Here is a 25,218-nt window from a genome sequence, read left to right on the forward strand (position 1 = left end):
GGGCCTCTGCCGAGGTGGTTTGTCAATAATCCAAGAACGTTTCTTTCGTTTTTTTAGAACACACCCCTCCACCTGGCCACGATGGAGAACAAGCCCAACTCCATTGCATTGTTGCTGTCGATGGGCTGCCGCCTCAGCTACAACAACATGGACATGAGCGCTATCGACTACGCCATCTATTACAAGTTCCCTGAAGCCGCGTTGGCTATGGTCACTCACGAACAGAGGTATACATATTTTCGAAGTTGTTTATTAATGCCCGCGCGTCTCGCTCGCCTCGCCTCGACAAGTACCAGCGAAATGCACGCGCGATGACATCGTTTTTGATGAAATAATGTAATTGAACTGGCCTTAAGGGTATTTAGGATGTGTATTTGTTTTGGCGTGTACCTGATGTGTGTGTACCTGGTGTGCACAGTTCTTGTGAGTGTAACCGTGCCCGTTTTGATCCAGGGCCCACGAAGTAATGGCGCTAAGGTCCGACCGGCACCCGTGCGTCACTCTCGCCCTGATCGCGTACATGCCCCGCGTGTTTGAGGCCGTGCAGGACAAGTGCATCACCAAGGCTAATTGTAAGAAGGACTCTAAGAGCTTCTACGTAAGTACAATAACAGGTGATGCTGAGTGGGGTCCGGGGGTTTCAGCCTGGCTTAAACCGAAAAACCTCGGAATTATATATAAATAAATAATATTTGTGATCTCTCTCTCTTTCTCGCTCTCTCTTTCTTTCTTACACGTGTTCTGTATCTGTTTATTAGTTTTAAGTTTTAGTTTTTAATTTTGGGTGCCCTGAAAACCAGCGCAGTATCTTACAGACACTGCATATGCTGAGCGGCATCCTATTTGGTGTACGTTTCTTTTATAATCTTTATGTTGTACCTACCAAATGTATGATATTTTACGCCAAATAAATGTTTTCTATTTATATTTCTATAAATACGTAGTGATTAAAAATACGTCTCTTTTGAAGTAAAAATTATATTTTGCGAAACCGAAATTTGCGGATGCTTGACAGCTACGTAAAGTACCATTTTTTTACAAATATACTAAGAATGAAAGTACCCAAGTTAAATAAATATTCTTTATTGCATCAATTGGTAAGTAATTAAAAAACCTGAATCCAGCGCTGTTTTAAAATTTGGAAAGGTAATTCAGGCTTTTCAACTATAGAATAGCATTATTTCGAACGCTAACGCACGAACCAAAGCAATCACTAAGCGGCTTTTCCACTTTAGATCAAATACAACTTCGAAGCCCTTTGCCCTGTCCTAACGGACGACGAAACGAAGAAACAGGACGCCGTCCCCAAATCACAGACCGTACCGCTCCCCGCGTTAAACGTAAGTAGAGTAAACGTTATTAATAGTATATTCTTGTCACAGATTAAGTATTCTTTTGGCAACTACCAACACTCAAAGGAGGAGATGGAGGCGCTGAGGGTCGCGCTGAACGACCCGAAGTATAGACCTGAACCGTTGTCAGTGGTCAACGTGAGTCTGATGCTTCACCTTGGAGCTTTGGCCGTGGGATCGTGGGACACTAAAATACATCATGTGTAGGTAATATGTGTCATTTATTGACACATAATCGGATAGCAAAGAAAGTCTTGCAGTCTGCAATACTGCAGGAAATTTGAATTAAATGCGATCCTAGATATTTGACATTTCTTACACCAATGCGTTTTACTGCACCGCTGCACTGAATTCCATCGCAATTAGTAGGTAAGTATGTTACCTATGACCGCAAGGACAAAAGTTTACAAATTTCATGGAAAACAAGCTTAAAGTGACATTCCATTTCCAACTGCAGCTGCAATACTGTTCATTTTCTATGGAAATTGACAATGACAGCGACGCGTTTCCATAGTAAAATAAACAGTATTGCAGCTGCAGTTGGAAATGGAATGTCACTCTTACGTAGTTTATTTCTTTAAGCAATAGCTAATTATTATTCCGAGTCGACTTTAGTTATAGACATTGAAAACTATTGGAAAAACACGATAAGATGGTCTGCTTTATCTCGCCACATCGACTCGTTTTGTGGCGCGAAATACATGTTCGATTACGTCACGTTGCAGTTTCCATCTAAGGTAAGGTGATTCTCTTGAAAGTAGCTGTAGATTAAGAGCCCGTGTTCCCTGGTCGGATGTCGGGCCCGGATTTTAATCGGATGTCCCTGTTGCAGACAAATCGGTGTCCGGCAAGAGTAGTTTCATATGGCAGTTTTATTCCACTGGCACATCCGATTAAAATCCGGGCCCGAGATTCGACGAGTCAGAACGGGCTCTTAGCTTTCATGTGATTCACTCTGCAGAAGAGATGCAAAACGATTGTGACGTCATTCAAGGTCACTATTTCGCGCCATGACGACAAGAAATCCATTGGCCGTTCTTAGTTTAGTTCTCTCGTAGTTATTTTAGTAAAAATGTCGAGATATGAAATGTATTTTAGTGTTGCCACTACTCATGTGCGTGTATGTCACTAATGCCATGAACTGGGAAATATAATATCATGTAGGTAGTTGTTTTGGTTTTCCTTTGCGTTACTTAACTTTGACCTAATACCTATCATTTAACGCGGATCCAATCATAAGTAATTATTATTATGTACATACACAAACTGCTTTATCAGGGCCTTATTATCTACACACATATAATAAGCTTTCTATTTCATGTGTCTAGGAACCCCAAAAATCACATCCTGCGACCGCCATTGCTGTATTGAAAACTATTTTTTAGTATCCTAACCTCATCGAAATGTACCTAACATAATCACCTGTAAGTATCACATTATCCCCCCCCCCCCTTCAGTTCATGGCAAACCTCATGTCAAAGCTATAAGCATGGGTTGTGGGTTTACATGTTACACACACTTATATGGCTTGTATGAAACACACACATAACATTTAAGCACTTGTAAAATACAACTCACTGTGTTTTACATACCACCAAACAACGTCGGGTGGATAAGTGCCTTTACTTTAAATACCTACATGAACAAAATAAGACTAATTGTCCGTACATTACAAAATGTACCATAAAACATAGGTATGCCTTCACTCTTTGTATATAAAGGCACTTGCTTCCTGAGGCTCTCGAGGTACATATGGGATGCCTACTGACGTACTTCACAATTGATGATTGACTTACTAAATGATGACATTTCAGGCGATGGTAGCCCACGGGCGAGTAGAGCTCCTCGCGCACCCCCTCAGCCAGAAATATCTTCAAATGAAGTGGCACTCCTACGGGAAATACTTCCATCTAGCCAACTTATTGTTCTACAGTATATTCCTAACGTTTGTGACGGTGTATTCGTACTTGCTAATGATCAATACAAACTCCAGCTTTGACGATGCCAAGTGTGAGACGAACCGTTTAAATAAGACCGGTAATGACACAGGACAGAATAGCACGGAGGTGTACTGTAGAAACAGAGGAGATTTTCATGCAAGTAAGTGCAGTAGGCATTTGTTTTAAATCATTAATTGTATAAAAAATGTCTATGTTGCTTTTAATTTAGGGTTCTAGCTAAATTGGACATTCATAGTGTAAGTATGGGACAACCAATTTAGCTGGGACCCTAAATGGCGTATCAATCGCGAATCGGCGTACCATACATACTGACGCTGTTTGATGGCAAACAGTTCATTACGCTTGGTGACATCTGAAAAACAAATGACAGAGAAATAAGACAAACGGGACATATTTCATGTAATACAGTAAATACAGTAAAAGGTCATTGGGCGTTTTGTTCGGACATATATGTATATGACCCACAGCGTACACAAACGAAATAGGGCTAGGTAAATATGTAGGTAAATGTATCTGCTACACAGTGGTATTAGTCGCATTCTTGCAAGCCATGGGAGCCAATTTCTTCATTACGTAGGTCACTCGATAAGTTTTGAGATACAGAAAAACTATTCAAGATATTTATTAGCACTATATTTATATTACATTTTTTCAAAATACTCTCTATCATTCTATATTCAAAGTTCCATTCATCTAAACCAACTTTGAAAACATTTTTGCCAGTCTTGATACTATAGGGCAGAAGTCGCAACTTCATCAGTTTGTTAGAGCAAACGCGGGATCTAACGACAACAGAGCTTCCTCACTCCAAGATATTGATGTAGGATTATATTAACGCTCCCCGAATTGACCGCTAGGATCTTCTCTATGTCGTTGTATGTTATTGGTGGATCTTCTCGCACCAACATTTCAGTAGTCCACACGTTTTCTGCAGTTACTGCTGTTTGCGGGCGACCACTTCGGTGGTCGTCTTCGAGGCTGGTTTTACCCTTTTTAAATTCGTTGAACCATCTAAAAACTGTTGCCCGTGAAGGAGCAGAATCTTCTAACGCTGACTGCAATCGTTGCAAACACAATTGTTCAGATAAACCAAATTTAAAATCATAAAATATCATAGCACGCAAATGTTCGCGGTTAAGCTCCATCGTTTCAAGGAAAAAACGCGGGAACCGTTTTGGAAAAATGACTGTAATATATTTTTTAAATTGGAGCGAAACGGCAACTTGTGTTCTATTTTTAAATAAATTTGCTTTTTAATATACTTGGTCAAGCAGATCTTGTCAGTAGAAAAAGGCGGCAAATTTGGAAAATGTAGGCGCGAAGGGATAGCGTCCCATAGAAAATTTGAATTTCGCGCCTTTTTCTACTGACAAGATTTGCTTGACCATCTATAACATATAATTCAGGTGCGTTCCATTTTCGAATTTCGAGCATCTCAAAACTTATCGAGTGACATTTCAAAAATATGTACTTTGAATAGCTGCTGTTATATTGCGTTGCTGTTGTTATACACGGTGTAACACTTTGCAAAAAGAAGGTTTTACAAAAAAAATGTATAAATCAATTTTAAGTAACAAGTTTACCAATAACGTTTATTTTTTATGTACAAATACATTAAAAAAATTAAAAAAACAAAACAATAAAATTTTTGTTATTGCGAAATTGACCTAAACTTATATTACATTTTTTCCTTCTTTTGAGCTCAGAAATGCGTGGTTAAAATTATTCGGTTTCCTCATGTTACACCGTGTATGGTTTTATATCAAGAGGAACAAAAATAAAATCCAGTTCTAAAAAAAATAATTAGATTTATTCTGCTTGATCAAAATCAATTGTTAATTCGTCCGAGGCGGAGTACCGCAGGGGTCTCCCCTCCTTCACCGCCGCCCGGGCTGCACATGGGCATCTACGGGATATCGGAGCTTCTCCACATGAGGAGTGTCAAGGTGGAGGCATGGCGCGGAAAGATGGGGCCCGCGCAATGTCACCGCTGCCAGGGCTTCCGGCACTCATCACATGGATGTCACAGACAGCTCGCCTGCGTTCGCTGCGTCGAATCACACTGGGCCAGCCAATGCACGCGACCTTTAGACCAGAACGCCACCTGCAAAAACTGCAGAGGAGACCACCCCGGCAACAGCCGCAATTGACAACATTTCATTTGCCATTGTGCTATAAAACGTTTATCATGCTGCATGAACCTGCACTTTTGCACAATGCTGAAAGTAAAAACATTAATAACACTATATCGGTACGTACTGTTGAATAACTTTTTCTGCCGGGTGATACATAAAAAAATACATATTTAGAAAAGTGAGATTAAATTCTCTATTTTAAAACTAGTTTTGGTCTCTGTACGCGAAAATTCATAAAGCGGGTCAAAAACGCCCAATGACCTTTATACATTTAGCGTTTGCGTCAAATCCGGTAGTTCTGATTTTTTGCAGACTTATTTATAATGTTAGTCCAATGAATAATCCAAGTTGGTGACCTCGAGCGCCGAACGCAACTTTGTCAAAAATCGAAAAACCTGCGAAAATACCGGTTTTTGTTTAGTTTTGGGCGATTCTAAGGATTAGTTTTCTTAGATTAGACCTGGGGATCCGACCTTTCTCCTCCCTTTTTGGGGGGCAGGCACGATACGATCTCGTAGCTACTGGGCCAAATCAGCTTTGTTTGACCTTAGGAACAATCGTGCCCAGCAGCATCGCCTGAGTCATAAGTGCATGCTCACTGCACTCACTTACCTTACGAGCTCAATTTAAAAAAAAAAATAATTATGAAAGCCTTTATCTCAAAAACTATTCAATCTACAGAGACAATTCTAATCTCGTATTGTAGAAAATTTAGTCTTCTTTAAAAACGTTTAAGGAAGATACTATCAAAAACTAGTCCTTTAGGATTAGAATCGCCCAAAACTAAACAAAAACCGAAATTTTCGCAGGTTTTTCGATTTTTGACAAAGTTGCGTTCGGCACTCAAGGTCACAAACTTGGATTATTAATTGGGCCAACATCATAAATAAGTTAACAAAAAATCAGAACTACTGGATTTGACGCAGAAGAGCCACGTGACAAAATTCTACAATTTCACTGGATTAATGGTATAATATAAAGTTATGTTTAGGTAACTAATGTAAAGTTCCCTTTTCCACTTCTGCGGGAACAGTCCATTACTGACTCCCGCAAAAATCGTAGGTGTACTCGTTTAAAAATATGTAGTTCGGGTGCCTTTCCGCTCCGACAGAGATAGTTTAACGTTTTCAATTTAAAAAACCGCAAACGATGTACAGATTAGCCGTTTGACACTCGCATACAAAACAAAATATTTGATCCGCAGTTCCTAAATAAATTCCCTTAGGAGGGAGTGCTGAGTGATTGTTTATTTTTTTGTATGGGATTTTTTTTTTCAGAAACCTATCGTGTGTGGTATCGTTTATGAAAGTGCTTTTTGAGCCGATTCTAAAAAATATACCAGATCATTACATTTCAGACATTTTTTTAAATAAAAACAATATTTTTTATAACATACCTACCATGTTTGGGCTCCTCCAGATACAATATGGCTGATTTTTTTGTACAATATACCGCAAATGATACGTGACATCCTCATATCTAACCACAATTAAGCAATAATGAAAATAATTTCATTTAGTATTTTTATTTAATATTTATAAACTGGGTATGTTTGGAAAATATATTTTTGTTTTAATTATAAAAAATATGGCTGAAATGTAACGATGTGGTTTGATTGTTAGAATCGTCTCAAAAAGCCCTTTCATATAATACTACACACATTAGGTTTCAAAAAAAATTTTCCATACAAAAAATAGACTCGGCTCATTTCCCCGGAACTGTGGGCAGTGTTGCCAACTTGGCATAAATGATGCCAGATCTGGCATATTTTCACTCGCTTTAGCACCAAAATTTCCCATTTAGCATCTGGCATATTTTTTAGCATAATTTAGTCTAAGCCAAGTTTGCACCAACTTGGCAGCAACAATATGCGCCATCGCCTTATGTGGTTCATATTTTCAATTGAATTTTGACTTTTGTGGACGAATGGACGTCAACGGACTATATAAAGTTGGTCAAGCAGATCTTGTCAGTAGAAAAAGGCGGTAAATTTGAAAAAAGTATGTGTTTTAAGTGTCTAATTTCAAGTGATATTTTAGCATTTTTAGCATAGTTGTTTCAAAAATCTTTGGCATAATTTTGGCATAATCTAGACATTAGCATAGCATTTTTTCAAAATCCGAGTTGGCAACACTGACTGTGGGTCAAAAATTTTGTTTTCACCTCTAGTATACATGTGCCAAATGGCTAGTTAACCTGTACATCGATTTGCGGTTTTTCTATGAAACTGGAGCGTTCGGGTGCCGCCAAGATGAGAAGACACGGCGCAAATCGACGAATTTCACTCCTCTTCTATCTTCTGTGGAAAGGCAGACCTATTTATAATCCAGCAAACTTCGGATTTGCTTACATTGATATTTATGTGCTCTAAAATGTACTTCTCCCCAGATTTCGAGGTGCTAGTAACCATGTACACGAGTACTGTAGCTATTTTGATTCACAACGCGCTCTGCCTGGTACTAGGCGCGTATAAGATGAAAGAGCAGAAATGGCACTACATGGTCGACCCGTCTAACCTGGTGTCGTGGGTGCTGTACATATGTTCCACGATCATGGTTCTACCGACGGTGCTTGGGGTTTACACTGAGATACAGGTGTGTACCTATGTGTATTCTGTCAAAGCAATTTGTCTGTAGAATAATCGGCCAAGAGCATATCGGACCATACTCAGTGTAGGGTTTCGTAGTTACCATTCTGTCAAAATAGGCCAAACGGGGACTATTATTTAGTCAGTAACAGTAACAACAAAAAATAGTTTTGAGTAATTCATATGCACCCATATTTTTACACTTGACTGTATATGTGAATGCAATGCAATATTATGGTACCATAAGAACTCTGTGTTAGGGCTGATTTAGACGGCGCGCGAACTCGTAATGCGATTTATACTCTATCTATATATTTTATAATCAATAAATAGTTGTTTAAAGTATTTAGTCAACCAATATGTCATTTCAGTATTGATCAAAAACAAGCAGTTGGTTATTAAAACTTAACTAAATAGAGTATAAAATTAATATTATAACCATAAGAAATGTATAAAAATAAATAATCGAAGCGACGGCATGTAAGCCGTGGCGAACATCGAGGTGCCATTGTTTACGCCCACTGCCCTTTTTTGTCCCTTTCATATGCATACAATAGTGCAAAAAAGAGAACGCTATACTAGCTCGTTAACGTGGATGGAGTATAGTTAGTTACATTAACGACTATTGGTTACATCCAACTATTGAGCCTACCGATCAAATAGTCAATAGACGACCAGTCTGGCCTAGTGGGTAGTGACCCTGCCTGTGAAGCCGATGGTCCTGGGTTCGAATCCCAGAAAGGGCATTTATTTGTGTGATGACACAGATATTTGTTCCTGAGTCATGGCTGTTTTCTATGTATTTAAGTATATACATATTTATATATTATATATATCGTTGTCTGAGTACCCACAACACAAGCCTTCTTGAGCTTACTGTGGGACTTAGTCAATCTGTGTAAGAAAGTGTATGTTTGAAGTTGTCGGCGGCGTCGATGACCGTGTTCCTGTCCTGGTTCGAACTGCTGCTGCTGCTGCAGCGGTTCGACACGGTCGGCATCTACGTGGTGATGTTCCTGGAGATCCTGCAGACGCTCCTCAAGGTGCTCATGGTCTTCTCCATACTGATCATCGCCTTTGGACTCGCCTTCTTCATACTGCTGTCTAAAGTAAGATTTGTTTACTTAACTATTTGAGGGTCATTCTCTGATAACGTGTCTGCGGTTACGTCTAATGGGGTTGGCAACTGTCAAAGGTTTGCATAGATGGCGCCATCATAACTTGCTCGTTTTGCTATGAGATTTGGCTTGAAGGCATCCAGGGCATAAAATTTCATTAAAAAATAATTGACACAATTCTAGGGATTGACAGGGCACGCTATGCTGGCGCCATCTGCTAAATACTTGGACCGGCCAGCCCCATTGCCACGACTCTTTTCATTTTGTATGGGTCGCGGAAATTAGACCGGAGACATATTTTTTTAAGAATTACGCTAGACAAAAAAATTGGAGATATATTATTTATGATTCTGAACAAATCCATCGTTTTGAAATTGGAATGAACAGTATTTATTTATCGTTTGCATACTTTTAATTACAAGTAAATTATATCAAAATACAGGGTATTTGGGACATCGTTTGCCAAATTAAAACGGCAGATAGGTTGAGTCATTTGCTATTTTCCCAGGCCTAGAAATTTTTATATTTGTGCGCATTTTTTTTTCAGTTCTATGGCAGTTTTTCGTAAGTTTCAAATTTTTACTTGAGCAGTAGTAAAAAAACATGGCCATTTTTTTTTATAGACATGAGCAGATAGCAAATGACTCAACCTATCTGCAGTTTTAATTTGGCAAACGATGTACCAAACACCCTGTATATTTTCAGTTACTTGTCAGAAACAGCAATTCTTTGTGACTTAATGATTATAATGATATAGTATTCCTTACACAAATTATTGTATCTGATAAATTTGAAAATTATAGTGACATGGTCACACTTTGTCACCGTAAATTAGTGCAGGTTAAGTTTAGACGGACATCATTTAATTTATTAATATTATACCTATTTTTTTTCCTGGAAAGCCAGATCAGCAATGGTCGCATAACGGCTTTTGTCGTGTTCATACTGTTCAAGCGTGGCTGTAGAAATGTTCAAATATGTTTAATTATACACAAAACAAAAATACACTAAACAATACCTACTTTACGAGTATTACACATTACTGGACAAAAGGCGCTCTTTAAGAACCCATCAATGTGCACACCAGCGCCACTGCTAAATAGGTAATCGTGATTATTTCAATTTAACGACAGGTATTTAAAAAAGGGGCCACTACGTGTATTTAAGTACCTTTTGAATACATCAATCTATGTGTCCAAAGTTAAAACGGCCGTTTTTGTTTTGAGTTCCTAGATCGACGAATCCAACAACATAAAAACTAGTTTAATGTATTCCCCCTTTTTAAATACCTGTTGTTAAATTTAAATAATCACGATTATTTAGCAGTGGCGCTGGTGTGCACGTTGATGGGCTCTTAAGTACCTACATACACCAACAAGGACGCATGTAAGAGATTTAGGCGTCAATTCTACAGACTCGCTTGTGTAATATATCCCTTGCTTGCTTGCGATCATGACGTCATGATAACCTTGAGCTAACAGTAAATAATATATTAAGTATGTTATATAAAATATTGTGATCATAAAATGCAACCGGCTATTCGATATTACTTTTGTAATGAACGGATATGCAAAACAGCAAATGTAGCTGAAATCACATGTTTTTAACCCTTTATTTTGGATGTATTTGAAATGTAGTAAAATGAACTTTTTAATATCTCAATATGAATTACCAAACTTATGGTTACAGCCACCTTTTATAGCTACTTACTGGCATACAAAAAAAACATCCATACCTAACGAAGCGCACACAAACATTACAAACTGTTACGAATTTTTCGTAATTTTGTGCAAGATATTATGCAGAAGATTCAAGGTAAAGAGTATTAGATATTAGTGTCTTCTTGTGCTAATAATAACCCTAGCCTTTGCCCGCGCCTTCGTCTGCGTGGAATTAGTGACAGCAGCTAAAGTAGGTATGGCGCCTGGATAATGCTAATAGCAATAATTGAATACGCGCATTGCTTAATTCAATTATGAGGAAATTCATTAACTCTTTCAATTCCACCCCCTTTGCACTCTCTTCAGGGATTATTTCCGACATGTAAACTATCCTATATCCTTCCCCTGGACTCAAACTATCTCTGTACCAAATTTCAACTATATCGGCTCAGCGGCTAAAGCGTGTACCTAAGAGGTAACAGACACACTTTCGCCTTTATAATATTATTAAGTATGGATTTACCTAGGTACTACATAATGTAATAAGAAAGTTATATGTATGTTGATTTGATTAGAATTGTTTTCCTACAACCTTCGTGTGTTTAAATGAAAAATTATAACAATGAACGCAGAAAACCAAGAATTTATGAATAACATCAGAACATTCGTTGCTATTTAATACAAGTTCCTTTTCATTCTCTAGTAGGTAATAGAGTTCACTTTTATTGATAAGTTCAGCCATTGGACGTAACAAATCCTTTAACTTTGACTATATGTATTGTTTTCTACCGCAAAATGGCCTATTTGGCTGCTAAGTTTGCTCCAAAATTTTATATTTAATTTACTTAAATTTACTTAAATTGTAAAAATATTTTTTAATACAGTTGCTCAAAAAGTGCTACTTTACGTAGCTGTTTAGCGTGCGGAAAGTTGGTTATCTCGAACTAGTGCTTTTTACTTTTCCAATTTTTTTAAATTTATACTTGTTCCAATTCACGACTACTTATTGATGAGTGTTAATATTAGTTTCCTTTAAACGTCGTAATCAGCATAAAAACCTACCGTTAATGTAAGAATACGAAAATATTACATATTTCATATTTAATTACTTACCTCTTCATTATTATAACACGTTTATTTTTTAATATTCAATATTGAAAATTCCGTTCTTAATAAGTTGACTGAATGGAACGGAATAGCTGTCAAACGCCCATAGATATAATATACTTAAAGACGACGTCTAACCGAGCTGTCACTGTTACCACTTTTGTTGAGTGTACGATTAACAATGTTTTTCTTATTTTTTCGCAACTGTATTAAAAAACGTCGTTCGATACACGTGCGGAAATGTCATTCTTCACTCGTCCCGAGTCTTGCCACTCGCCTGCGGCTCGTGGCAAGATATCTCGGTACTCGTGAAGTAATGACATACCTTCCGCACTAGCATCGAAATGTACTATTTCACCACACCAGCACAGAATAACTAATAGACACCTGGTAGAGTTACACCAAGAAGAGTCTGCAGCGAGTTTGATAGCCCACGCAGTGCAAGTGTTATTTTGAACGTCAAACATCTATGAAATTATGACGTAGGTATAAATAACACTTACAATGCGTGGGCTATCAAAATCGTGAAAGTCTCTGCAGACTCTTCTTGGTCTAAGATAGATAATCTGTTTTTTTGTTTGCCACAATATTCACACAGAAAATAAATATTCTGTGACAGCATATTCAAATATTACAAAAATTACATAGAAGAAAAAAAAACAACCATTAAAAAAACAGAAAATACAACTCTAACAACAAAATCTAACTTTAAAGGGTCTCTTCATTGTTCAAAAAAATTAATTTGTTTTGTGGGAGCCCCACTAAAATATTTATTTTATTTTGTTTTTGTATTTGTTGTTATAGCGCAAACAGAAATACATCATCTGGTAAAAAAATTCAACTGTCTAGCTATCACGGTTCATGAGATCCAGCCTGGTGACGGACAGACCTACAGACAGACAAACTTTGGGTACGGAACCCTAAAAACTGTTTGAGCACAATTACCCAGTGGGGAGCAAAATAGCCATATTTTATTTTTGTATTTAGTAATAGATTATTTATCAAAAGACAATGTATACATTTATAAGTAATTGCAGTACCTAACTCTTTGAACGGTACATAGGTACCGTATGTATATTATAGATAGATACATACTGAAAAAGCTTTTATACTAATGGAACAAATAGACTTAAGTATGACAAGAAGCTTTTAGAAAATTACCTACAATGAATACTTAGTAAAGCACACTACTACTCTTTACTTTGCTATATTCTACTTAAGTTATTAGCCCTTCATAAAAACCCGTCTATAATTCGTAAAAACACCATTTTATATCTGCCAAGCGAACTGCATTGCGAATTACAACTGTCACACCTAAATCTTTTCAGGGTCACCACTTGTCTTTCAACAGCATACCCATGTCTCTAATGCGGACTTTCGCAATGATGCTAGGCGAGATTGACTTCGTCGGGACTTACGTGCAGCCCTACTATGAATCAGAGACGGATAGGGTCCTACCATTCCCTATGCCTACGTTTGTGATTCTGGGGACCTTTATGGTATTGATGCCGATCCTTCTGATGAATTTGCTGATCGGTTTGGCTGTTGGCGACATCGAGAGTGTTAGGAGGAACGCGCAGTTGAAGAGGCTGGCTATGCAGGTGAGTAAAGTTGAGACAGTTTTTGAGGTGATCCAAAATTGATTATTTACACACATGTCATATCGTAAACCCTCTATGATGCGTTCAAAACCGCAAATTACATTGAGCATAAATAAACAACAAAGTTCTTATATATCTGTGCAAATGTTATAATTGCGTATTAATAATACAGGGTGTTACTGACCATCGGGCTTTAAATCCAGGGCTCGATTCTACTCGCTAAACTGAGCTACTTTTATTATGGCACCAACCCCGAAATCCCGATTTTTTTTTTACTTTTTCATACATTTTGGCTGATCAGATGTCGACGTTTTCTATGGAAAAGCCAAAAAATTATTCCCCGATTTTAGGGTTGCTCCCATAGTAAAAGTAGCTCAGTTTAGCGAGTAAAATCAAGCCCTGGAATTAAAGCCCCATGGTCAGACACATACTGTATATTATCGAATTAAATATGAAATTCAAAATCGAACAACTCTAAAACACAAAGGAATTTACGTTTTATTGAGATTCAATATCAACATGACATGCTGTTCCTGAACAAGTCATTTAGTTTCAATGGTGTTGGCGGTACTGCAGGTGGTGTTACACACGGAGCTAGAGCGGAAGCTGCCCACCATCCTCCTGGAGAAGGTGGACAAGAACGAGCTGATCGAGTACCCCAACAACAAGAACTGCAAGCTAGGCTTCCTGGACCTCATACTGAGGAAGTGGTTCTGCAATCCCTTCACTGATGACGGTTCGTATTTCATCATTGATACTCTTTATAAAAGCACGCTGCAAAAAGCAGTGGTGGCCGAGTGGATATGACGCCCGACTTTCAATCCGGAGGTCGCGGGTTCAAATCCCGGCTCGTACCAATGAGTTTTTCGGAACTTATGTACGAAATATCATTTGATATCTACCACTAGCTTTTCGGTGAAGGAAAACATCGTGAGGAAACCACATACATCTGCGAAGAAATTCAAGGTGTATGTGAAGTCCCCAATCTGCATTGGGCTAGCGTGGGGACTATAGCCCAAGCCCTCTCGAGCATGAGAGGAGGCCTGTGCTCAGCAGTGGGACGCATATAGGTTGAAATGATGATGATGATGACTCTTTATAACGAGCCTTTTTTTAACCGACTTACACATTTCTCACATTGTTTTTTTTTTGCATTAATTTTATATGTTACTTTATACCCTGGTTTAATGGGAGCTAAAATTAGGGTTTACGATTAAAACATGCAAAGACAATCGAAATTTACTACAAGTCGTTACCCTTGGTAACGATAAGACAGTAATAGCAAAAAGAATACAATAATATAGAGGGGCCCTGTCATTGTAAATTTTGTAGTCACAGTAAATTTACTGCCATCTATCGACACACGACTAAAACTCAAAATGAAAACGTGTAAAATTATCAAAAAATATTCTAGTATTATATTATATCTATTATTTTTATATCATTTTGATTCATGTTCATTCACTAATATCTATGTGTTAAAATTGATAAATATGTAACGGTGTCGTCACGCCACCTAGCCGAGAATAGGCCAAAGGCCAAAGGTGTGTGCGTCATCTATCCGAGAATGACTTTTACCCGATTTCCGAAGCACGTTTTTTCCTTAGACTTTTTTCATCTTATACGAAGTTATATATGTCTTTGGTAATAGTATGTAATTTTTAAATAATTTAATATAGTTTTAGCATCTTCACAATTATTAGTGTATGCAATATTATTTATTGTCAAAATGACTAGATACAATGGCCGATGTCAGAAGGATAAATCAATGAGGAGTGTTAATGGATGATAAAATTGTTGTAATTTTTTCACAAACTCTATATACTGTGGTATTTGATATTCCAGCCAGCCTCGACCTCGTGCTAGAGAGCAGTGAAGACTACATCAGCGCAGAACTAGACAAGCAGAAGAGAAGATTACGGGAGATGTCTCAACTTCTAGAACAACAGCACACGCTGATACGGCTTGTGGTACAGGTAAGACAAATCTTCTTCTGGCGATTCTGGCCCCCATGTCCATATGACCCCATATGTCCAACCTCCGTATGTTTAATTCTCCAAATGTTCAATCCCTGTACGTCTAATTTCCCAAACGTCTGATTTCCTTAATCTTCATCTTCAACCTAGCGTTTTACCGCCTAGCGCCAGGGTTCGCTTTCCTGCTCGCTCAATCTTCACTTTACCCGGTCTTCGGCATCCTCAGCTGTGAGATTGTTCTCTTCCATGTCCGCTGTCACGACGTCCAGCCAGCGCTTCTTAGGCCTACCGCGGCGGCGTGATCTAGGGCCTTGGACAGTGAGGTTGAGGCATCTATTTCCGACGTCTGATTTCCTTAATACATAGAAAAATTAAACTTGACATTGATTCTTCAAAACAATAAGTAGGATACTGCCTCCTGCAGTAAACGCAAAACAAAACAAATTTTGTGACCTAAGTTGGATACATAAACATTAGATTGACACCTTAGGCTCCTGTGCTGCCCTCTACGAGTTACGCACGCTCTGTGGCCCAGTTAAATTAAGGGTTTCACCTCGACACATATCGTGTGCGCGTCGGAAGTTATCCAAGGTCAAAGTTCATGAAAATCGATTTTTCGCGAATATCAAGATTTCTATAGCTCCAATGCTGTTTACATATACTCGTAAGTAAGAGTTGTAGATCATACAATTTGAGACCAGTTAGGGTAAACATTTTTTCATGGGATATGAATTTGAATAACTTCTGAGCCTTCTGACGCGCACACGATATATGCGTCGACTTTTAAGAGAAGCTTTAATACGTCATAACGAAGGTGTATACGAGTTTCCAGCTTATTATCTCTCATTCCGAGGTTGACCCCCTTTTTAGGCTTAAAATGACTGGCCCACTGTACCTATGTATTGTGTGATACTATTTATTGCCTCGACTTTTGCCTTGAGATGTGTCAAAATCTGTAGCCAGATGGTTAAGAGCTAGCTAGGTTATATCACATTATAGCACTGCGAGTTGCCCAAATATCATCCTCTTCTTCCTCGCATTATCCCGGCATACCGCTCATGGAAGCCTGGGGTCTGTTTGACAACTAATCCCAAGAATTGGCGTAGGCACTAGTTTTTACGAAAGCGACTGCCATCTGACCTTCCAACCCAAAGAGCCAACCCTTAACTAGACGTTTTTGGGTTTAGTCCGGTTTCGTCACGATGTTTTCCTTCACCGCAAAGCGACTGATATATCAAATGATATTTCGTATCGTATCGTGTCGTAATGGTGTTTCGTATGATGTTTCGTACTTAAGGTGGTTCTCCTTGCTCGAATTTCATACAAACTTCTTGGCACCCTAGCTCCTATTATATAGGGTTTCTTCACTTGTATATGTAATGTTTGGGTAGTATATATACTTCAGTCTTCGCTTAACGTAAAAAAATACTAGATTTTGATTAATATTATTAAGAAAAAAGCCTTTGAATATTGGTAAAAATTTGCCCCATTGCTTGTTTGTGTGAGTGATGCTTATAGTGTAGGTGTAATTCTAACATGGCGACTTCATTTGACAAGCAATCATTTTTAATTTATCAAAGGTGTAACAGATGGCACTTTAAAACCGCAACACAGATTACCTGTGTATTTTGTTTTATTTTCACTCAATAGAGGGAGATATATTTAATGCACAAAGCATGTTACGAGTATACTCATTTAAGAGTCTCCTTTCTGATATAATTTCATTCCCAGATTTAATATAACTTAATAATTATTATGATTTTACACAATAAAATACATTTATATAACTATACATTTAATAGAAAGGTCAGTCCAAACAATCATTCGCGTAACGGTCGTCCACCGAAAAGCCTTGTGAATTCTGCTTTCGGTTCGGCAGAAATATAAATGTTCGCTGGAAAAGCCTATATTTATTGTAACAATGATTTTAAAACTAAAATACCTAGCTATATTTTTCTCAAAAATATATAGGTATGTGGAAAAAAATGTCATCTTCTTGTAAATAAACAAGATTCTATATGTTCTACTTATGCATAACAATAACATTAGTAGATTATTAACCAAGTGATCATTTCTTGTTGATATTTTTTCAAAAATGTTGCCTTTCACCCGAGTTAAAACACTCTACTTTTCATTTCGCATATAAGGAAAGTAAAATGCATGTGTTTTTTAACACATTCAACACCAAGAACCCGACTGTCGGGTACACTGTTCGTAGCGACTACGCGCTACATACGGCGAAACCGTGGCTACGCGGTACGAGCGTAACCCGTAGCACTTAGTGGTAATGAATGTGTTAAATAAATTTTTATACTAGGTATTTTTGAGAGTAGGTACTTTCAATTAAATATTTGGCCAAAAGTAATATCGTTATTTATGGAATGGGGAGTCAAATATCAGAATGGAAATTGTATAACAAATCCATTTATACCCAAATTTCAATTCCTTATTGTAAAAAGAATAATAAAATCGTACTTGGAATTGGAACCTAAACTGCTCTAGTGCAGAAACGTAGGGTAGACCGGGTGCAATAGTACCACGGGGCAATAGTACCATCGTTATTATCTTCACAATTACAACGAAATATGAATATGTGGGTATATACGATAAAGCCCAATACTTGTCTGGACCCGCTCACTTAGTGTAGTAAATAAAGGTAGTGGACCCCGCAGTAATTCCTCAGCCAGAAAAAGCTTTACAGTATGATAAAGTATCAATAAATAAAAAGTATTGTATAAATTTCCAAAGAACAATAATAATAGTATTTAAGTAAATATACCTAAAGTCTTAAATCGTTAATATCTTTTTACGGAAAATTGCTCCGTTTAAACTTTCTTCTCCGGACATGTTCATGTAACGTATTGCAACAATATATGAAATATCAAAAAAAAATCCCCGCAGAAATACCAATATTAACAAAATATTTTTTTTTGGCGTGGCTTGGACCGGAAAATTGCTCAGTCTAATTTTTTCACTGGAATGCCATTTTATTGCCGATTTATACATAAAAAATGGAAAATCTAAAAAATTTACCATGTAACTATACTTCTTTTCAGAAATTGCCTTTTTACTCGCTGTGGAAAATTTCTCTATCCATTTTATTTATTGAATTAAGTTCACAGTTTTCTTTCCATTCAACTATAAAAACATCCAAAAAAATAACGAGCGTATTCAAAACTAAACATATCGGGAGCAGTGTATAGGACACACCCCGTATACACCCCGCGTGTACAAGGGATGACAGTTCTTTTGGATATTTTGGATTTAAGTATATACGTGACTACTTAGTATATATTTAAAAAGAAATCAGGCTGAGAAATTTTCCACTCTCAGTTTTTTATAGTTCTAAAATACATAAACTTGGGTATGCATTTTTTTTTGGATTTTCTTACACACTACGCCAAATTATATTCTAAGATCATATAAGAAGGAAAAAATGGCAGAGCAACTTTTCCGATGAAAATGAGCGCCAAAAAAGGAATTATCGTAAAAAAAATATTCTCATGTTTGACAAAAGTTTTAGATTTTTTTCTAGTATCAGATACTGATACAAATAACTTATTTGGTAAAATAATTTTGGACGGAGGAATTACTCGGTTCAATATATAAACAGATTTGTATTTTTACGTATAAATACCTAACTTAGGAGTGTTTTTTTTTTGGATATTTATATGTTAGTTTCGGCTCATACTATACAATAACCAAGCAAAATTTCATCGACTGAGAAATTAATGCATGGGTCTCCATACAACAACTTGCTTCGTTTACTACACTACACTAGTCGGCCGCTCGCTGCGACGCGGAACGGAGGTGCGCGGAGACCATTTTTGTTTTCGAGTGATCAAAGTAAGTATTTACGAGAAATATTTTGTCATATTATTCAAAACTAAATAATCCTAGAGTTAGATTGGTATTTGATTATGATTAGTTAGTTATCAAAGTTTCTTTTGTGGGACAGTATGGAGATGAGTTAGGTAAAGGAATTGAAATATAAGTACTTTATGTAATTTTGGGTACTCGGGGGCATTAGTAACTATGTGAGCCGGGGACAATTGCACCGTTACAATTGACACCGCGGTACAAACGACTCCTTAACAACGTTACCAAAAATATTAAAAAAGCATTAGGAGAAACCAAAAATAAAGGAAAAATATGAGACAGAAAAAGCAAAAGGGAAGGGAAAAGGCAAGGTAATAGACAAGGGGAAAGGGACCGGAAAAGGAAAAAATATTCAACGACAAGGAGGATTCTGTAGAAGAATACTATTGCCTAGTCTGTGGTGAGCCTTATAGTATAAGCAGATCCAATGAAACATGGGTGCAATGTGATAATTGTCAATTGTGGGCTCATGAAGAGTGTACTGACCAGGGCCCTATTTCACCAACTACGACAGGTATGGCAATTGTCAAAAAATGACAGACCTCTGTTTCACCACACCGACATTTGTCAGTGACATATGTCGAGTGACAATTGACAAGTGACAGGTGACAGGTGACAATTTCGTAGATTGTTTTGTATAGAATTTCATATAAACATGACAGGTATTTTGGTACAATTGTCCATCTTAAATTTAATGACAATTATTTTGTGAAACAAGGGTAATTATTACTAGTCGATATATTTGTCAATTCTTGACAAGATATCGTTAATTGCTTTCTGTGTACCGTGTTGTCATCACTAACATGATATTGATTGAGATCCCAATCCCACCTAATGCAGCGTACCTACATTATTTGTTCACAAGGCGTGAAAGCATTATTTTTTTGTTACTTTTAAATTATTTTTTCTGCAAATGCAAGTGCAGTGACGTCAAAGTAGAAATCTATTCTTACCCTACTTTATGTATTCCCTTGTATAAGAATGTCACCTGTGTTACTTTCGCGGAGATTCATTTTCTAACCAAAACCCTAACTTTACCGTTAGTGCCCAACTTCGCCCAAGTAAATTATAAAAAAAACAATACCTACCTATTTACCTAAACATACCTAATTTCGCTACCTGTCCCCAACTCAATCAAAACTATACTGAAACTTATTCCAAATCCAAATCCTAAATGTTGAAGTACTAAACGCCTTCGTAGGCAACAATTACTATTTATAGTGTTATTATGATTTCATGCTTGTTAAGAAGAATTTAAAAGCGATTTTTATTTGTACCCTAAAGGCGAATTTAGGGTACAAAGTTTGTTTTGCCAACGTTTGCCAATAACGGGGTTTGCTAACAACGAAAACACTACAATTGTCACCTAAGCCTGACACAGCTCCGATTTCATGTCAAGAATTACCGACAAATTGACAAACATGTCGACTTATAAAAACTACTCTTGATTCATCAAATCATTGTCATTAAATGAAAGATTGACAATTGTAACTAAAGGCCTGTCAAGTTTATAAGCACTTCTATACAAAAACAGTCTACTAAATTGTCACTTGTCACCTGTCACTTGGCAATTGACACTCGACATATGTCACTGTCGGCTTGGTGAAATAGGGGCCAGGAATTGAGTTACACTTGTCATAATTGTGAGTAGCGATTATCTTACTATGAGATATGTTAGTTTAAGGTTCCTTAAAGAGCATTCGCTCATCAGACACGTAAACGTACATTTATTTATGAATTGGAAAAAAAAACAAAAAACACCTCAAGCAAGCGGTGTGACTTGTCATAACGCACGCACGCATTAACGCAGCTAAGGCTCACTTGCACCATCCTACTAACCCAGGGTTAAGCGGTTAAACCGTCAAACCAGTGTCAAATTGTACTGGTAACCATGATAACTCCAGGTTTAACCGGTTAACCCCGGGTTTGTGGAATGGTGCAAGTGGGCCTAAGAAGTCAATTTTGACTGTCATGATTTGACCCATATATACATATGTATATAATATAATTTACAACGCAGTCGATTGTTATTGGTCAAAAAATTAGAATGTCAGTATTTTTTAAGGCGGGGTTGATTGTAACAGGGGGCAATAGAAAGTAACTATACAGGTTGATTCAGGAGACGTGAGCAGGACTAACACTGCGCATTTCGTAAATTATAAGCAACTGTTTCGTATCAGTATCAGTGAGGTTAACGTAAATTTTCTAGTCTAGTTGAAAAAAAAAAAATTTATTTACGACATGCATGGTTACCCTAGAATTAGAATACTAATTACAGTTAAGCTCTAAAATAATAAACCTTTATATAATAAACATATTGTTTGGGTTTTATTTACGTTCCAATTTTTGGTACTATTGACCTGCACCGCACGAAGGGTCAATTGTAACACAAGGAATCATTGACCAAAAACGGGGTTTTCTACCATATTCTTACCGTTAACAACAATTACCCTCAAAAATACGTAAATCAATAACCTACTATTTCATATGTAGGTACGTACAGTTTTGGTTCAACTCCTATACATTCTGAACTAGGAACCATTATCCAAAAAATGGTACTATTGCCCCCGGTCTACCCTATCATTTCCTGCACACCTTTTACAACAACAATGACCGTCTTTCATAGCATGCGAAATGAAACGGATATTTCTTGTTTTCTTTGCATTAGCATTTTTCTCTCGATAATTTAATCAATTTGCAACATAAGTATTAGAAGAATCGTCATAAATTCATAAATAACAAAATATAAAAGGACATACATTTATAGAAGGTTTCCCCGCGCGACGTTGCCAATTGGTTTAAAGGGCAACATGCTCGCAACGTTTGGATGTCAATAAGTCGACAATGAAAAATTATAATATAATTTTTGAAATATTATTTCAAATCAATTCAAACTTGATATTTTTGACAGTAATGGGTTACTTACTTAAATAAGAAGGCATATTTCGTCCGGGTCTACTATGGTCAAATGGTCTAGTGGCTTTTAGCTAATGAGTATAAGTCTAATAAGTTGAACAGCATGACAGGGTTCAAACCACGAACAAAGACAAAGACTCATTTCTTTTTGTATTTATTTTGTTTAATTTTTTGGCTTTTTATGACCTTATTTTTTATCACACGATTATTTTACGATTTTTAATCATTATCAAACGGGACTTACCTAATCGCTTATAATTAAGTTTTTAAAATTTACCTCCGAGTTCCAACGTTCCGACGGCGTAGTCTCCGTGGTTGTCGGGTGGGCTCTTAGTTCTCTTAGACAACGGGGACGGAAAAGTTGGAGGTACATTTTAAAAACTTAACTAAAACGGTTAAGTACTGTTTTTCTAAATAATAATATAATGTATAGTATTTATTTTAACTCCAAATTAGTTTTAATAGGTATATATATATTAGAAAAGGTGGAAAGGCTGACCATATAGTCATCCAGCGTGGAAATGCACTCAATATCCTTTAGCATTGCATTTTCTAAAAACCTATCTAGATAGAACAACATTAGGTGTTTATGTAAAATGGTAACTATGTATAATTTCAATAAAATGTAGGTAAAGGTATACTTACTTACTTTATAGTTCGTTTTTTTAGCTTTAGAAATAAGGTAAACAATCTTGATGCGTCTTTTAATTGAAAAACACATTTTAAAAATAAGTTACGGCAAATATGTAACAATTATGAATCTAATACGATCATTTATAATCTTCTGCTTTCATAAGTAATAGTTACCGATTTTTTAAAAACGTTTATCTATTAAAAGACATGTCAAGATCGCTTACCTTCTTTGTAGTTCTTTCTAATGCTTAAAAAAACGAACTATAGTTAGGTATAGTTTTTAGGACTGACCAACAATGACTACGATATTTACGATAGGTACAGAAAGTAAGGCTGACTGCTGTATAAACGTAAGGAAACATAATTATAATTATGTACAACAATATATAAGGTATACCTAAATGAACGAGTTCACATCCCATCATAATCACAATATTTTATTGTGTTTAAAGAACGATATATTTTGATTTTTTCTGTTTCTCATTTCTTCCCCAACAATGTGACTCACACGCCAGCTTAGTAGTGTTACGTTACTACTAAGGTAACATTAAAAGCGTTTTTTTAATTTTAGGTACCTAAAATAATTTGCGTCATTTTCAATTGATAATAAGAATAACAATATATAAATTATAAAACTTTTCATAAAATAAAAAAAAAAAACAAAAAAAATAAGCACCGTCGTGATTTGAACCCAGAATCATTGTAACTAGCTTAAATTTATTCAAAACAGATGTTGTGGGTGCCACAAGCACATGACAATTTACGTTTCAAAATTCCAGTTGGTTCCAAGTTACTTGTCAATGTCACAAATAAGAATTTAAATTCTAAATTGTTTTTACAAAAAATAAAATTTCATGCGCTGAACTGCGCCCTCTAGGATACTTTATTGTAACATTCCAAATCTACTGACATTTGACACTGACTTTAGGTATGTAAGTGTGCGTGAATGCAAGAAATTGCAATATTTTGCAGTTGGATTCCGATAATAACGAAATGAGACACTGTTGAGTTAAACATGTCTCGATTTGGATGTAATATTTTTTATAGTTTTCGCACATATCAACACATCTTAATGAAACTTTGTATTTTGGGAGAAATAGTGAAAATCCACAATTCGTGCACAGTGACGCCATCTTTTGGCTGATAATCGGCATCCCATCCCTAGACATCCACCTTAAGTTCCGAAAACTCATTGGTACGAGCCGGGGTTTGAACAATAAAAATATAGTACTTAGTAAAGTTCTAACCCCGGCTCGTTGGAAAGTTATTCTTAAAAAATGAGAAATAACACGATTATTCCATGACGACAGTCTCATAATTTTAGTAGCTACGAGCCTCGAGTATGTAAGTAAGTACATAATGTACCGATACTACTTTTCAGAAAATGGAAATAAAAACGGAAGCCGACGACGTGGACGAGGGCGTGTCCCCGGGAGACACCCGCGTGGTCCCGCGCTGGAGCTCACCTCGCATCCGCAAGAAACTGCGGACAGCGCCCTCTTTCAACAAAAACTAAACACTTAACAGTCAAAGTGTTTGACAAACAATGCCATCTATCGACGGGAGTTTGTATTAACGGAACAGATAAGAAAGTCTATCTTTGAAATCAGGACTTGTGATAAATTTTCGCTATCCGACTGATGGTGATGAAACAGGAAGGGTACTTAACTAATACTTTTAGATTACATGTAAGTATGTTATATATATGATTTATTTTCATGAATGTTGTATAAAAACTTATAAACTAAAATAATACTAAATTATTAAAAATAAAACCTAAACTACAATGAATAAGGTGAGTTCGATTAAGATCGGACACCGGGTAAGATCGTATAATTCAAATTTCTGCCTGTTGCGGGGCTTTTTTTTAATGCTGGCAAGGTGATGCAATGCGCTGTTTTATCCCGCACCCTCCTTCAGGCCGCACTTGTCGCTCCGACTAACATTTCGCGAGATAAGTGCAAATGTCCAAAAAAATAGATTTTTTGTTGTGTCCGGAAAAACCCTTCGCCAGTTTTTCTTGAATAACTGGCAAGTTGAAGCGTTATTTGTGTCTTTTACAGATTGCATGTTATTTTTATTAAATTTGTGACAAATCTGTATATATGGAATTTTGATACGATGCCTGTAGGCCGAGACCCGGTCTTATCCGAAGTGGTAAAAGATCGGATGCTAATCATCCGATCTTAAAGTCTCAGGGATGCTCAAACTTTATTCGTGTCACCACTATATCTGATTAAATTAGGTAAATGTGATTAATAGTAGATATTAAATCACAATAAAGCTCCCTAA

General features: G+C 36.8%; 1 protein-coding gene across 1 annotated transcript in view; it reads left to right on the forward strand.

The window, feature by feature from the left end:
- LOC134678975 (transient receptor potential cation channel subfamily A member 1) overlaps positions 1–24,471 on the forward strand; it is a 55,471-nt gene extending 31,000 nt beyond the window's left edge. Inside the window, exons 12-21 of the mRNA XM_063537735.1 lie at positions 58–227; positions 454–598; positions 1,236–1,490; positions 3,167–3,452; positions 7,837–8,042; positions 8,956–9,144; positions 13,250–13,522; positions 14,099–14,258; positions 15,368–15,498; positions 24,308–24,471. Of these exons, the coding sequence (XP_063393805.1) occupies positions 58–227; positions 454–598; positions 1,236–1,490; positions 3,167–3,452; positions 7,837–8,042; positions 8,956–9,144; positions 13,250–13,522; positions 14,099–14,258; positions 15,368–15,498; positions 24,308–24,442 (1,950 nt within the window). The 3' untranslated portion in view covers positions 24,443–24,471. The remainder of the gene's footprint in view (positions 1–57; positions 228–453; positions 599–1,235; positions 1,491–3,166; positions 3,453–7,836; positions 8,043–8,955; positions 9,145–13,249; positions 13,523–14,098; positions 14,259–15,367; positions 15,499–24,307) is intronic.
- Positions 24,472–25,218: the final 747 nt, after the last annotated feature.

Source organism: Cydia fagiglandana, chromosome Z (genome assembly GCF_963556715.1).
Source record: "Cydia fagiglandana chromosome Z, ilCydFagi1.1, whole genome shotgun sequence".
Lineage (NCBI taxonomy): Eukaryota > Metazoa > Arthropoda > Insecta > Lepidoptera > Tortricidae > Cydia > Cydia fagiglandana.